The 14632-nt window shown below is 48.9% G+C and overlaps 1 protein-coding gene across 7 annotated transcripts in view; it reads left to right on the top strand.

Annotated features, from left to right (window-relative positions):
* LOC308354676 (immunoglobulin lambda-1 light chain-like) overlaps nucleotides 1-14632 on the top strand; it is a gene marked incomplete at its 5' end in the record, with an annotated part of 1188495 nt that overhangs the window by 1026900 nt on the left and 146963 nt on the right. The window contains 2 exons of one of the 7 annotated variants that reach the window (XM_080822265.1): nucleotides 2614-2659; nucleotides 2764-3065. The exons of the other annotated variants lie outside the window; for them this stretch is intronic. Of the exons in view, the coding sequence (XP_080678391.1) occupies nucleotides 2614-2659; nucleotides 2764-3065 (348 nt within the window). Of the gene's footprint in view, nucleotides 1-2613; nucleotides 2660-2763; nucleotides 3066-14632 lie in introns of those variants that run through there. 7 annotated transcript variants of the gene reach the window in all.

Below are 14632 nucleotides of genomic sequence, written 5' to 3'. Positions count from 1 at the left end.
GATTATCACCACAGTGAGCAAATGTCGGACATCTGGCCTCTATATTCTCCCATGTGGGTCAGAAGTGAGACAAGATCTCATCATCATCAAAAGGTGGGGTACAGTGCCTGCTGCCTGCCTGATAGAGTTCCCTCCAGGACACCAAGATGATCTGCTTCTCCTCCAGCTGCATGTGAAGGGCCTTCTGAGCCCATCTCAGCTCTGCTGTGGATATGACATGTCTAGAGCCTGTTTAATCCCCATTGTGCTTCTCTGACTCCTAGAGGGATCCGTGTGAGGAGCCCCAGTCTCTCTGCCTGAGCCTCTCTTCCCTCAGTGCCACCAGCTCCAGCCCTGAGGCCCATCAGCCCTCCCCTGCCCACCCAGGCCTCTGTGCTACCCTCTGTGGTCGGGTCAGAGGACACACACTGACTGGCAACCTGTGCAGTTCGTGTTTGCAGTTTCTGCAGAACTAGGTTCTCCCTCCCAAAACTAGGAGGTGACATGTAGGGCTAACTCTAGAGAGACAATGGAGATGACATGACACATATCACAGAGTCTGAAGAAGCAGGAAGTTGTTCTGCTCTAGTTCTGCTGGGACATCCCATGATGTCTCTGTTGGAGAACCAGGACCATGTCCCTGGGCCCATGACCCAGTGAGGAGGATGGCAGCCTGAGAGGATGTGCCTCTTGTGACCTGTGCGAGGGGTAGTGCTTCTGAGGGCCTGGGTGTGTGTGTGTGGTGTGTGTGTGTGTGTGTGTGTGTGTGTGAGAGAGAGAGAGAAAGAGAGAGAGAGAGAGATTTTAGTGTTGCCAGGAAATTTTGCCCATTTTCAATGGTCCAAACCCAAGATTTGTTATGATTCCATAATTTCCCTCCATCCTCTAAACTCCAGTGATTTTTCTTTATATCATGTTTAAGGATAAAGGATACTAAAAGGAGCAGGAGGAGTAAAGATTTATATGTGCCTACAACATATGAGGCATGATTCCAAGCACTTCGCATTTATTAAATTTTTAAATCATGAGTATTCTATAAAAAAGCATTCTGATTATCAGCCCAATTCATACAAGCAGAAGCTGAGGCAGATAGGATATGTAACTTGTCTGAGGTCAAAGCTAGAAAGTGGCCAACCCAGCAGCAAACCAAGGTCTTCTGACCCTGAAATCCCTGGTCTTCATCACCAACCTATGGACTTTTGTGCTTTCAGGCTAATACATGGCCCTTTCTTAATGCTCCAGAAGGTTCTGTCTCCTTTTTCAAAAGCAAGTGACTGCTAGTGGGACTTTGCAGAGCAGCCCATCCAACAGAAATAACATTCAAGCCACATTCATAATTTAAAATTTTCTAGTGCCACATTTTAAAAATGAGAAGAAATGAGCAGAACTTGTTTTCATAGTACACTTTGTTTAGATCAATTTCTTGAAAATATTATCACATCAATATGAATTACATATAAAAAATTTTTACCTTGGGGATATGGACATTGGGGAGGGTATGTGCTATGATGAGTGCTGTGAAATGTGTAAACCTGGCAATTCACAGACCTGTACACCTGGGGATAAAAATACATTATATGTTTATTAAAATAAATTAATTAATTTTTTAAGAAAGGAAAAAAAATTTTTACCTAATTTTTTGTGCTGTCTTTGAAATCTGGTGGGTCCCCAAGAACTACAACACTTCTCTATTGGGACTACCCACATTTGATGGTACACAGGTTTTCATGCCCTGTAGGAGCCATGGACAGAGAAGATTAAATACATAAGGTTTGCTTAGGGTATCTGTCCCTCCAGTATAGACTCACAGCCAGCACGTTGTTTTCCCTTGGGAAACAGAGACAGCAACACCATGAATATCTGATTATCTTCAAAACAGAACCTGGGAGGCCATAGACTGGAATAAATGAGTGAGGGTGATGACCAGAAGGTCTTGTAGCCTTGGGATGAGGGGAGAGGGAGCATGGTGAGGGGTCAGCGCAGGGAGGGGATTCAAAGGGCAGGCTCTGGGACATCTCCTGGATTGGAAACTTGACTCACTCATCAATGTCATGGCAAATGAGAAATGAGAAAATCATGTAATCTCTCAATGTTAGATTCTTCATTTAAAAGACTGGAGGAAAATTGTGCCTTGAGCATAGGGCAACTATTTTTATTGTGTCTCATTCAGTGGAAACTGTACACACTCACAAAGCTTTAGCACCTACTGAGGGCTCAGAAGTAGTCATTTTGTTAAACTACCACTACATGCAGGGTAACATTCACCCCAGAGGGCCCAGGAGGGCACTGTGGGTCTTCTTTTCAGACCCCAGTAATTCCAAATCCCCTGGGCTGTGCTCAAGTGCAAAGGGTATGACTGATGCTTCCATTGAGGATTCTTGTGTAAAATCAACTCTCCACTTTAGAAACCCACACCTGCTCCTACTTCTAACCTCAGGAAATTACCAGTATGAGGCTCTAAAGCTCAGGACTCAAACAAGAGCTCACACAGACACACTGAAGAATGGAAAGTAGATTTGCATCTGATGCCCCTCCTTCCTTGAGCTGCAAAAACAGAGGATAAGATGGGAGTTTGAAGACTTCAGTCCCAGGAGCACAGCCCAAGAGAAGAGTTCTATGAAGTTTCTCTCCACCATGGACTGGGTTCCCTTCTACCTGCTGCCCTTTATTATCTCTACAGGTCAGGGTTCCACCTCTTTGACGTTTCCCTCTAAGTACAGTGCCCAGGGAACCCTGTCCAGTGTCCAGTACATTCAGCATCATTCTTGTGTTTTGTGTTTCCAGGTTTCTGTGCTCTGCCTGTGCTGACTCAGCCTCCATCTGCATCTGCCTCCCTGGGAGCCTCGGTCAAGCTCACCTGCACCCTGAGCAGGGAGCACAGCAATTACTTTGTTCACTGGTATCAACAGCAAATAGGAAAGGCCATTCGGTATTTGATAAAAGTTAATAGTGACGGAAGCCACAGCAAGGGGGACGGGATCCCCAGTCGCTTCTCAGGATCCAGCTCTGGGGTTGACTGCTATTTAACCATCTCTGACATCCAGTCTGAGGATGAGGCTGATTATTACTGCGGTGAGAGCCACAAAATCGATGGTCAGAATGGTTAAGCCACAGTGATACACACAAAGGGGAAATGAGGCTAAAACCTCCCACCCTCTCTCTCCTGTTCCTCATGGGGACTCAGAGGGAGCTGCTGAATGCCCCTCTCCAGGGCCCTGAGGCCTTTGACTTTCTCTGGAAATGCTGTCATCCTGCACAAAATCCCAAGACACCATTACAGAGAGACAGACACAGGGATGAATTTAGGTCATTTTGACAACAGAACATGCTCTTTAGTTTGCCATATTGCTGGGAAAGACCAGATCAGCCCAGACAGGAAAATGACCATGAGACAGTAGGTGGTCTGAGATGACCCCATGAGCCATCAGACCCTGTGCATCCATAACAGGTCCCTGCTCAGAGAATGGACAGAGATCTCCGAGTTCTGCAGTTTACCAAGGAGGTTGGTTGAGTGAATACCATCACTATAATTTCATCATAAAGCATAATAGGATGCTTGCCAGTGTTGAATGTTCAAAAGGCAACATTTGGTCCACGAGGGAGGTATGCCACAGAGTCTTAAGCCCATGGTGGGTGCAGAGCTGGGGTCTAGTAGGAAAACAGAATACATGTTAGAATGGCTCTGCCAGGACCAACATGGAGCATGGCTTGGGTCTCTCCATCGGTACTCAATTCTCAATTTTTGGTGCCAAGAATGAGTCCACATGCTGCCTACAAGACCCTTCCAGGTTCTGCCCAGAAACACAGCTACTGATACAACAGCAAGGCATGGTGAAGGGGGTGCACCAAAGTGATAAATATATTGACTCCCCTCACTCTCAACCCTGTGAGTGATCCATCTCAAATGCATATGATGGGAGGGGGGCCAGCTTACTGGACATGTTGATCTCCTCCATAGATTTTTCTGGTATCTGAAAATCAGCATCTTTCACACACACCAACGCTTCTGTGTTAACATTGAGCATCTGTATTGATCAAGGTAACCCTGGTCCGTGGGCATAGACCTGAGCAGGGTTGGGAGGAATTGTGATGCTGGATCCCAGAAACTCTGGCCTGGTCTCCTTAGTTAGTGATGAAGCTCTGAGATGGAAATTCCAGGAGCTTCCCATAGCCTGGAAACTCCCAAGAGGGTAGGAGGAGAGAAGGTGGCTATTCTCTAGAGACAGAGTAGGCAAGGGTACAAGAGGAGCAGGAGGAGAGGTGAACAGCAGGCCTCAGACGTGCCGTGACTTGTTTCAAGTACATGGTGGGCTGAGTCACAGGGAATCACAGGCTCCTCTTACTCACTCCAGTAAAGGATTGTTCTCTACCAAGGGTTTGCAGAGATTGTGTCCCAAAAAAGGACTCCCACAAGTCCCTCTAGTGGGATTTTCCTCACCACCTAAACTGTAGTCCAGAGGATGGTAGGGAAATAATATCCAAACACACATAGTGAATCATCCCACCTCCAAAGGACCCACCTGGGGCCTTCTGCTGTTGGTGACTTGGAAGAAAATAACCCAGTAGGCACGGACAGACAGACAGATGGACAAACAGTGAAAACAATGAGAGGGGATGGAAAAGGAAGTCAGAAAAGAGCATTCCCTCTTGTGCTGAGATGGTAACCAATCAATGAGGGAGTGACAGCTACAAAGCGTTGGTTAAAGGGGTCGAAGGATTCCATTAGTGGCAGGTACTCTTTGTCAAGATTATAACAGGATCAGGGTCTCAGTAAGGGACCACTGGTCAGCTCTTGTCCTGTAGAAGTGAGTACGGAAAGTGTCAAGAGTGAGTGTCTCCTCCTGCATTGTTCCTCATCAGTGATTTTTGGCTTCACAGATTGCCGGGCGATCCTGATGCCAGGAATGAAAATTTTTGTCAGAAGTTCTGATGTAGCTTGTGGCCTTAGCAGAGTCCTCAGGAATAGAAATCCTTTAGTCCCATTGTCTCATTGGGGGAATCTCCTGGGCCTGATGAGATACTTATTATTGAACACAGGGAGCACCTGAAACAGGTGATAAGATCTAGCCAGGAGAGATGGAGGTGATGCCACTAACCCTGTGAGGAGAGCCCAGGCAGGCTGAGCCACGAGTGAGAGTATGTTCAAGGAGATCTCCTTTCCACACGGCCCCCCTACTCATTCTGCATCTCCCTTTCCTTCTTCCCTTCCTTCCCCTCTCCCCACCCACTTCTCACTAGTTAATCAATGATCTCACATTCACTATGTTTCCCTAGAGACATCTGGAATACTCCCCATGAGTCATGTTCCACTCAATTCTTTATCTTCCACTGTGTGTTCCTTTTTCATGTATTCTACCATATACGGATGCAAGATGAATCAGTCTTGGTTCCTAAATACACAGGAATCTGGTGCCTGTGGGACATCAGGATTGTGTCAGTATTGACCCTTTTCAATGCACTACACTGAAACCTGCACTCTCCTTTCTGAAAGAAGATAGTGGGTTAGGCTGGGGCATTTCAACCTGGGACAAGCACAGGAATCACACCTGTCCTGCCTCCTGCACCGTGTATGTGACCTGTCTGTGCCAGGCTGGGTAGGGCAGGGAGCGCAGCTGACTCTGGAAGGCTGGAAACCCTGGTCCACACCCTTTCTCAGGTGACAGGTGCTATGGGGTGACCTGCAAGGAGAAATCCCCTGAATCGAATCCTCCTCCACAAGCAGGGGACAGCAGAGCTTCAGCAGAAGCAGCAAGACAGAGTTTGGGGCTGCCCAGGACATCAGGCCTGGGGGGGGCAGCAGGGGTCCAGGGTTCAGTCCCCAGAGACTGTTGGGATGGTCCATTCTATCTCCTCAGACTGCAGGGACCTTATTCTGAGGGTCAGACACACAGAATATTGATGGAGACCTGACACACTGAGTGGGATATGCAGGTCCTCTTACTGTCCACCAGTGCTCCCAGGAACTGACTCCTCTGTGCTGGGCATGTCCAAGGATGCCCTGACCACTCACCCTCAGCTCACCTTTCCCTCTTCCAGGCTGCAGCTCCTTGTTCGGGAGCAGCTAAGGGAGGGAAAGCAGGGACAAGTGAGCCCCTGGTCCCTGGAAGGGGCATCAGCAACCTCCTTGTGAGACTGTCTCCAGAGAGAAATGGATGCTCCCTTCTCAGGCCGTAGCTCTGGTCCCCGAGTTGTCCTTGTGCAATGACAGGATATGCTTCCTGCAGAGACACTGTCTCAAGCCCAGATAATATCCAAACCCACACAGTGATTCATCCCACCTCCAAGCCCACCTGGGGCCTTCCAGTGTGAATGACTTGGAAGAAAATAACCTAGTAGGCATGGACAGACAGGCAGATGGACAAACAGTGAAAACAATGAGAGGGAATGGAAAAGGGAGGCAGATAAAGAGCATTCCCTCTTGTGCTGAGATGGTAACCAATCAATGAGGGAGTGACAACTACCAAGCATTGATTAAAGGGGTCAAATGATTCCATTGGTGCCAATTACTAACTGTCAATTAGTAATTGGCAATAATCCCATGCCAGGTGGGATTGTGTGACCTCGGGGACCCACACAAAGACTAGGAAGCTTCCAAAGATTTGTCATGCCCTTTACATGCTGACATGAAACAATGATGAAAATAATTATGGTGGCCAATTTTTGCTCTCTTGCGGGATGAGGGCTGTCACAGGGATGAAAACAGCCTGTGTCAATACATGAGACGTTGTGAGGAATCTCCAACAGCTGCTGGTTGGTTAACAAGTTGGTTAACAAGGGATGCACGAACCTCAGAATGAGAGAGTTTCCCAATGTGATGACATGCCAAGCAGGGACCAGAGTGCAGTGGGGACCAGACAGGAGATCTGAGGCAGGAAGAGGTGGGTAATGAGGCTACAGGAGCACCAATCCTGAATCAGGGGTTGTCTGAACGCTCAGAGGGCCAGCTGACCCCATGGCCAGGACCCTGCAAGGCCCTGAGCCAGACCAGTGTAGACCTCAGGCACAGAGGTTTCAGACAGAGTCATAGGGTCAGATCCCAGGAATTTCATTATTGAAGCCAAGCTTGGAAACCAAGGCTGATTTTCTCACCAGAAAGCTCCATGAAGGAAGCCAGGGGCTTCTGGCTTCCTCCTCAGTCACCTGTTCTGATCTCTCAAGTGAGTAATCCAGTCGGAAAGCAGGAAGGAAATATATTTGCATAAATACTAGCAATCACTGCCCCATGGGCCTGGATGGAATAAGAGAAGCCTGGGTGAACCTGCCCTGCTCTGGGGACTCTGGAGGCAGAACCCTGGGCATCTCCACCATGGCCTGGACCCTTTTCCTGCTCCCCATAATCATTCTCTGCACAGGTGTGCTCCCAGGCCCTGCACACAAGCTCAGCCTTCATGGGACCGGAGCTGGGCCTACCCCAAACTCTGAGCTCAGCACCAACACTGACTCAGTATTGGGTCCCTCGGAATGAGCCCCTGGACCTCACACCAACCCCTCCTCTCCTGTCTTTTCAGGTTCCGTGGCCTCCAGTGGGCTGACTCAGCCGCCCTCTGTGTTGGTGACCCAGGGACAGACAGCTACAATCACCTGCTCTGGAGATGTAGTGGGGGAAAGATATGCATATTGGTACCAGCAGAAGCCAAGACAAGCTCCTGTGCTTGTGATTAATAAAAATAATGAGCGACCCTCAGGGATCTCTGACCGGTTCTCAGCCTCTAAATCAGGAAACACAGCCACCCTGACCATCAGTGGGACTCGAGATGAGGATGAGGCTGACTACTATTGTCAGTCCTATGACAGCAGTGGTAATGCTCACAGTGACACAGGCAGATGGGGAAGTGAGACAAAACCCAGTTCCCTGACTGTGTTGCACTCTCCTCCAGCCCCAGAAGGACCATGGACAAGCACTGAGCAGGTCTGGCCCAGGCACCCAGGTCTGAGGTCTCCAGAGCTCCTCCCCGACTCTGCTCTCAAACAGTCCTTCACCCATTGGGTCAGGAGACCATTTACCTGACTGCACCAGGCTACCCTGCTCTCTGGGCCTGTGTGTGAATGTGGGACAGAGAGCTTCAGTGGAGGAAAGACAGAGGGAGCCTTTTGTCCAGTGCTCATGATCTCTGCATTTTCTTTGTGGTATGGGCCACTCTTCACACAATGAACCAGGATTAGAGTCCAAATTTCCCAGAGAAACTGAGCTCCTAAAACACTGATGTCATCAGTGGGAGCCACCTGAGTGGAGAGGATGGGCACAGTAGACAGAGGGGTCACCCACATCCCCTCCTCTGGGCTCACACACCCACCCACTACTGCCTGGAACCCCTGACAGCTCACAGAGGGGCTCCTCACTGGGAAGTGCTTTTGCTTCAGAAATCTGCCTCCCCGGGTTATGACCCTTCTCAGAGAGATTCAGGTAAATGATCACCTAAGGCCAGCACCCCGAGGCCCTGCCTCAGATTCAGATGTTCTGAATGGTCCCAGCTTAAGATGGGGGCATGTGAGGAAGGAGGCCGCACCTGATATCTCACTGCAGGCCCCTTCTCCTTCTCCCCGAGCTGAGCTCCCCAACTCCTTCCAGATTTCCTGCACAGGCACTTCTCCTCAGAGTCTGCCTCTGGGAATCAATAGTGGAGGCCCAGCATCCCTGACAGGGTCCTCAGGGATGTGAGACCACTGTGTACCCACAGAGCTGGACTTTTTCACCCAAATCACCTATGTACTTGTCCAATCTCCAGACAGATCAGATTGTTCCTTATATTTTTATACACTGAAAAAATATCCGGACATACTAGGTGTTCTGAGTTCTGAAAGATAGTTGGAGAGTCACATCCTTCTTGATGGTAAATGGGGATAATGGGGCAGTTGCCACTGCCTACAAAGTGGCCACAAGAAACAAAGCAACCACAGGAGTGAGACCTAGAATGGATCCTTCCTCACTTCTACCCTCCAAATCCTGCAAGAATCTCTCTTTACACCCACCCAGATACATGGACAGACAACAATTCTGTGAAATACAGCTCAGACTGTCAACAGTGACACTTAAGATACCACAGATGCTCCCTCATCCACAGAAAATCCACCCACATCCCCACACACCACAGTCTCCAAATAAAGAGAATGTTGGCAGCCATGTCTCCACCTCACATGATAAAATATCCCATGAAGAGTTACAATCATGCTCACCCTTTTCCCACAAGAGGATAAAAGTATATCATTGTCCACTAGTGATCTTTATGTTTGTCCCTGCCATTTGATAATCTGTAACTTCAATAATGAGATGTAAAGCTAACTATTGTTAGCATCTGTGATGTTAGATGATGAAAGGATGAAACAGGGAAGTAGAACAGAAACATATGATTAAAATATAACCAAACCTATTCATGTCAACATAAGTAAGAAACCTTTATTACTTTTATCTTATTCATTTCTACCACTACCCTGTGGTCAATATGGAGTCTAGACTTCCCTTCTTCATTGCCCACTCCATATTCCCCTTCTCTCAGCAAACACCTGATCTACTCATGATGCCCCCCATGACCAAACTTTCACTCTGGAAGGTTGGTCCATTATCAGACCTGCTGAATTGGACTGTGCTGAATTGATGAGTATCATCACAGTCCCAGGTATCTCAAGAAATCTCCTGAGTCCATATACTCCTGTTTACCCCAGTTGCATTATAGACACACAACTGCACTATGACACTCATTATCAAACACCCGAGACAGCGCTCCCTACTTTGAGTCCCTGTCAAGAGGAGTCAGAGGTATCCAAGACACACTCTCCACAACCAGATCGGGGTGGTCATACTCCTTTCCTCCCACTTGCCTCTGTTTTCCTGGGAAACTAGCCCCTCTGGGCAGTCACTTTACCTACTGCAAATTAAGGAAGCTTATACTGCTGTGAGAAACACTTGTTTTCAAATTAAGTGATACAAAATATTGATGAGTTTAATTAATTAGGCGAACACAGTGGGGTCTCAGTGAGTTAATCGTGGTGTTGGAGTCTCCTGTCTGCCTCTGTGGGTACACAAGGAAAGTTTTCAGATGCTCTGTGAGCTGTATCATGTGCAATTATATCCAGGTCTGAATTAGCTGATTCCCAATTCACCAAACCACAGACAGGGGAGTTCAAAATCCTCCCACGCCAAATTCCAGATGTGAGTTGTAATAAAAATTAAATCCAAAGTGATTAGTCATGAATAAACAACCATCTTATAAATAAACACCCACCTTACAATATGGCCCTTTGCTATGGAGCCCACTGAATAAGATCAAGATTGGGTGGACAAGAAAGCTGACCGTTGTCCTCAGACATGTCACATTATCCACCTATTATTGCTACCATTTCTATTTGAGGACACATTAGGTAGACACTGATGTAAAATTCTGTCTCATTGTCTATCATCTATCTCCTGTAGATTTTGCCTCTGTCTCTAGCACAGGTCCTCTTCATGCCTCCCCATCCCACCCCAACTGCATTAATTCAGTCACTGCCAACCTTCCTCAATTGGGTCCGTCCCTGTACAGTGGTGGAACTCTCCCTTGGGACAGAATCCTCCATCACCTCAATGACAGAATGATGAACAAATGTTCTAATGAGAAAGTTCCACAGTCTAATGACATGGGATGCATGGGATCACAGTGCTTCTGGGGGATGCAGAGAGGACACTGTGCAAGAAGACCAGAAAGGTAATGAGGCCACAGGACCACCCTCCCTGTATCAACTGTTACCTGTAACACTCATAGGGCCCTGCCCAGCCCCACAGCCAGGCTCCTGAAATACAGCAAAGGAAGCCAAGGACAGGTGGCCAGCAGGGTGGGGACAGGGAATTTAATGTGGTCTGTGCTCTCTCTCTCTCTCTCTCTGACAAATAAATAAATAAATAGAATCCTTAAAAAAAAAAAAAAAAGAACCCCACAGTATATGAAATGACACTAAAACGTAAGCAAACTTTCAGGACAATTCCCACCAATTCTGCTCCACAATGTGGGACATGAAACATTCTCAGGGACCAGATACAAACTCTAGGAAGATGAATCAAGCTGGAAAAATAATGAGGATGGAACATTTTCTGGACTGTAGTTTACACACAAAAGAAAAGAAGAAACCTTCACGGAGCAATTTGCATGAGAATAACTAACAAAAATATCCTCACATGTCCCTTCTCACTCAAGCCTTTAAGATTTTCAAACACACAGTGACAAGAGTTCCCCTGTGGAGCCCAGAGGAGAGCACCTCTCCACGTGAACCAGATCTGTGAAGCCCACACAGAAGCAGAGACTCTCTCCAACAGCCTGAAAAGGAGCATTCTCATGGGGACCAGGGAGGGCATGAGAGAGGTTTGGGGCGGCCAGGCTAAGCAGCAGAAATCTGAGGTCCCGACTATGGCCTGGACCCTTACAAGATGCCCCCTCCTCAATCGTTCCCCCTCCTCACACCCCCAGGTCCTGCCCCCAAGCACTGACACAAGCTCAGCCCCCACAGGACTGTGCCCATGTCCCTGGCCCTGAGCTCAGCCCAGGGGATGCTGCAGGGGTGGGGCCCTTCAGAATGAGTCCCACAGGCTCCTGAAGCGGCAGAACTGATGGTCCCCTATACTAATCAGCTGTCCCCAGTAGTGTGGAAATGAGACCCCATTATTCCCAACTACTCAGGGAGAGAAGAGAAAGCAATAATACAGAGCAGAGCCAGCAGGCCCCAGACCAGGCCGCAGCACAGCCAAATGGCCTCCACCATCCCCACAGATTCTCCAGCCCTAACCTGGGACATGACCCACTGTCTCTTCCCACGCACAGGTTGAGGGAGCTTCTTTAGAGACCAGCCAGTTTGGGGATGGCAGTGAGTCCTGGGATGCAAGCCCTGCAGCCAGGCCTGGCCTCAGCCTCCTGCCTGCACTGGTCAAGCTCTGCCCCACAGAGCCCAGGGTCCGAATCCAGCACACCTGAACTCCACTCCTGGACTCACTCCCACTTCTCTTTTCCTGGGAAGCTAGCCTCTCTAGGCATTAGCTTCAGCGGCTGTGAATGGGGAAGCTTACACTCAGGGAAGAAACATTGTTTGTTTGTTTGTTTTCACATCTGATGATACATAACATTGTAAGAGTCTTACTAATTAGAGAGACTCCATGTGATCTCAGCCAGCTGACCGTGGAGTTGGAGTCTCCTGTCTTCCTCTGTGGGATCCGAGGAGAAGTTTTCATCTGCCCTGTGAGCTGCATCATCAGGAAATGGATCCAAGTCAGAATTAGCAGATTCCCAGTTCCACACAACCACAGATTAGGCTACTTTGTAGGTCCTCTCACACCGAGCTCCAGGAGATGAGGCCTGGAACAACAATAATAGTAGTAAATATGGGATTACTAAAGAGTAAGATGAAGATCTGCCTGCCCAAGTGAATTTAGCACCAGAGACATCACCTGTCGCTCTGATGACCCAACTACACAGACAGAGATGCAGGAAACATCGGTCCTGATTCCTACATACACAGGAACCTGGTGGTCGTGGGACATCACACAGGATTGTCTGGACACTAGCCCTTTCCAAATGCACTACACTGCACCCTGCACTCTCCTTTCTGAAAGAAGACAGCAGGCTATCCAGCACATTTCAACCCTGGGACAAGTACAGGAGTCACACCTGTCCTACCTCCTGCACCATGTTTCTGACCTTCTGTGCTGGTCTGGGCAGGGCAGTGGGGGGCAGCTGTCTGTGGGAGCCTAGAAACTCTGGTCCACACCCTTTCTCAGGTGACAGGTGCTGTGGGGTGACCTGCAGGAGGGAAGCTCCTGGTCTGAGTCCTCCTCCACCAGCAGGGGGCAGCAGAGCAGCATCAGGAGCAGCAGGACAGAGGCTGGGGCTGCCCATGGGGAGCCTCAAGGGGACACCAGGCCTGGGGTCAACAGGGGTCCAGGGTTCAGGACTCAGAGGCTGTCAGGATGATCCAACCTATCTCCTCAGACTGCAGGGACCTTATTCGGAGGGTCAGATACATATTGTTACCCGGGACACTGACAGGAGTCCTCACACATGGAGCACCTCCCTTCATTCTCCACCTGAGATCCCAGGGAGCTGACCCTTCTGTGCTGGACACATCCAAGACACCGTGACCCCTCACCATCTGCATTTCCTGACCCACTCCAGTCAGACTCAGACCTGGGGCTGCAACTCCCTTGCTCATGAGTCTCTCGGGGGGACAAGAGGTAGGGCACTCAGAGCCACAGGTCCCTGATAGGAAGGTCTGCAGCCTCTTTGTGAGACTGTCTCCAGAGTGATGTGATTCCTACAGCCTCAGACCACATCTCTGGTCCCTGTGCTGTCCTTGCTTCAGTGACAGAACTCAGTTCCCAGGAAGGACCACTGACTATCCAGTCTCCAGAGCTCAAACCCTGTGCACAGATGTGACCCTGGGGACTCTCACAGCGACACAAAACGTGAAGTGAGCCGTTCTGTCAGGGATGGTTTCTGGCACTTTTCACACGTTTACATGAGACATGGATGAAAAAAATGAAAGGAATCAAAGTACTGACGATGCCAGATGCTGGTCTGCTGTGGGGTGGGTGGTGTCATAGAGATAGAAGCACCATGTGGAAATAGACCAGAAGTTGTGATGAATCTCCAACAGCCTCTGAATGTATAACAAGTAAATTCCCACATACACCGTGACGAAAAAATGTCAGAATGCAAGAGTTTTCCATTCTGATGACATGCTGAGGCTGGGACAAGAGTGCAGCTGGGGGACGCAGAGAGGACAAGAAAAAGGAGGGGTACACCCTGAGGCCACATGACTACTTTTCCCTGAATCAGGTGCTGTCTGTAGCTCTGAAGGGCCCAAATCAGCCCCATGGCCAAGCTCCGAAAAGGCCGCCCTGGTGCTGACTCAGCTACCCTGTGCTCAGTGACCCTGGTCCAGATGGACATGATCACCTGTCAGGGAGATGGTATAGAAATCTTCAGGACACAGTGGTACCAGCAGAAGCCAGGACAGGACCCTGGCCGGTCATAGATGACAATAACAAGTGCTCTGCAGGGATTCTCTGATGCTAAGACTCCAACTTGGAAGACACAGCCACCCTAAACCACAGCTGGACCAGAGCCAAGGACAAGGCTGATTATTACTGTCAGGTGTGGGACAACAGCAATGCTCACAGTGACAGAGGCAGACAGGGTTGTGAGACCAATCCCCCTTCCTTTCTGTGTCACACTCTCCTTCAGTCCCTGGAGGACTGTAAACAAAGAATAGAGGTCTGGTCCAGGACTCCAGGTCTGAGATTCCCAGACCTCTCTCCCAACACAGCCCTCCAGGCAGCCTCTGCGCCATGTGGATTGGGGGTGCTTGTGCAGGAGGCAGCATGAGGCTGTCATGTTTTCTGGCCTAGGATACTTGTCAGGGATGAAAGATCAGGCTGGAAGGACTGAGAGACGTCCATGGAGACAAGACAAGCTCAAAGTGACAAGGGGAAGTCTCAGCTTTCCATTGAACAGAATCATTGTGGTGTTTTGGGATGGAAGCAATTCTCCTTTAGAGCTAAGACCTCTAGGTCAGCAAAATGTACGTTAATAGTACAAGGGGTGAAAATTCTGCAGTGGGTCACCCGGAATGTCAGTGAGTATGGACATTCCCAATTCTACCTCTTCATTCCTGCACCCATCAATGCTGGCTATGG

Source organism: Martes martes (assembly GCF_963455335.1).
Source record: "Martes martes genome assembly, chromosome: 13".
In the NCBI taxonomy this organism is placed as follows: Eukaryota; Metazoa; Chordata; class Mammalia; order Carnivora; family Mustelidae; genus Martes; species Martes martes.
The sequence above is the reverse complement of the archived record's forward strand: the minus strand, read 5'-3'. Positions and strand labels throughout refer to the sequence as shown.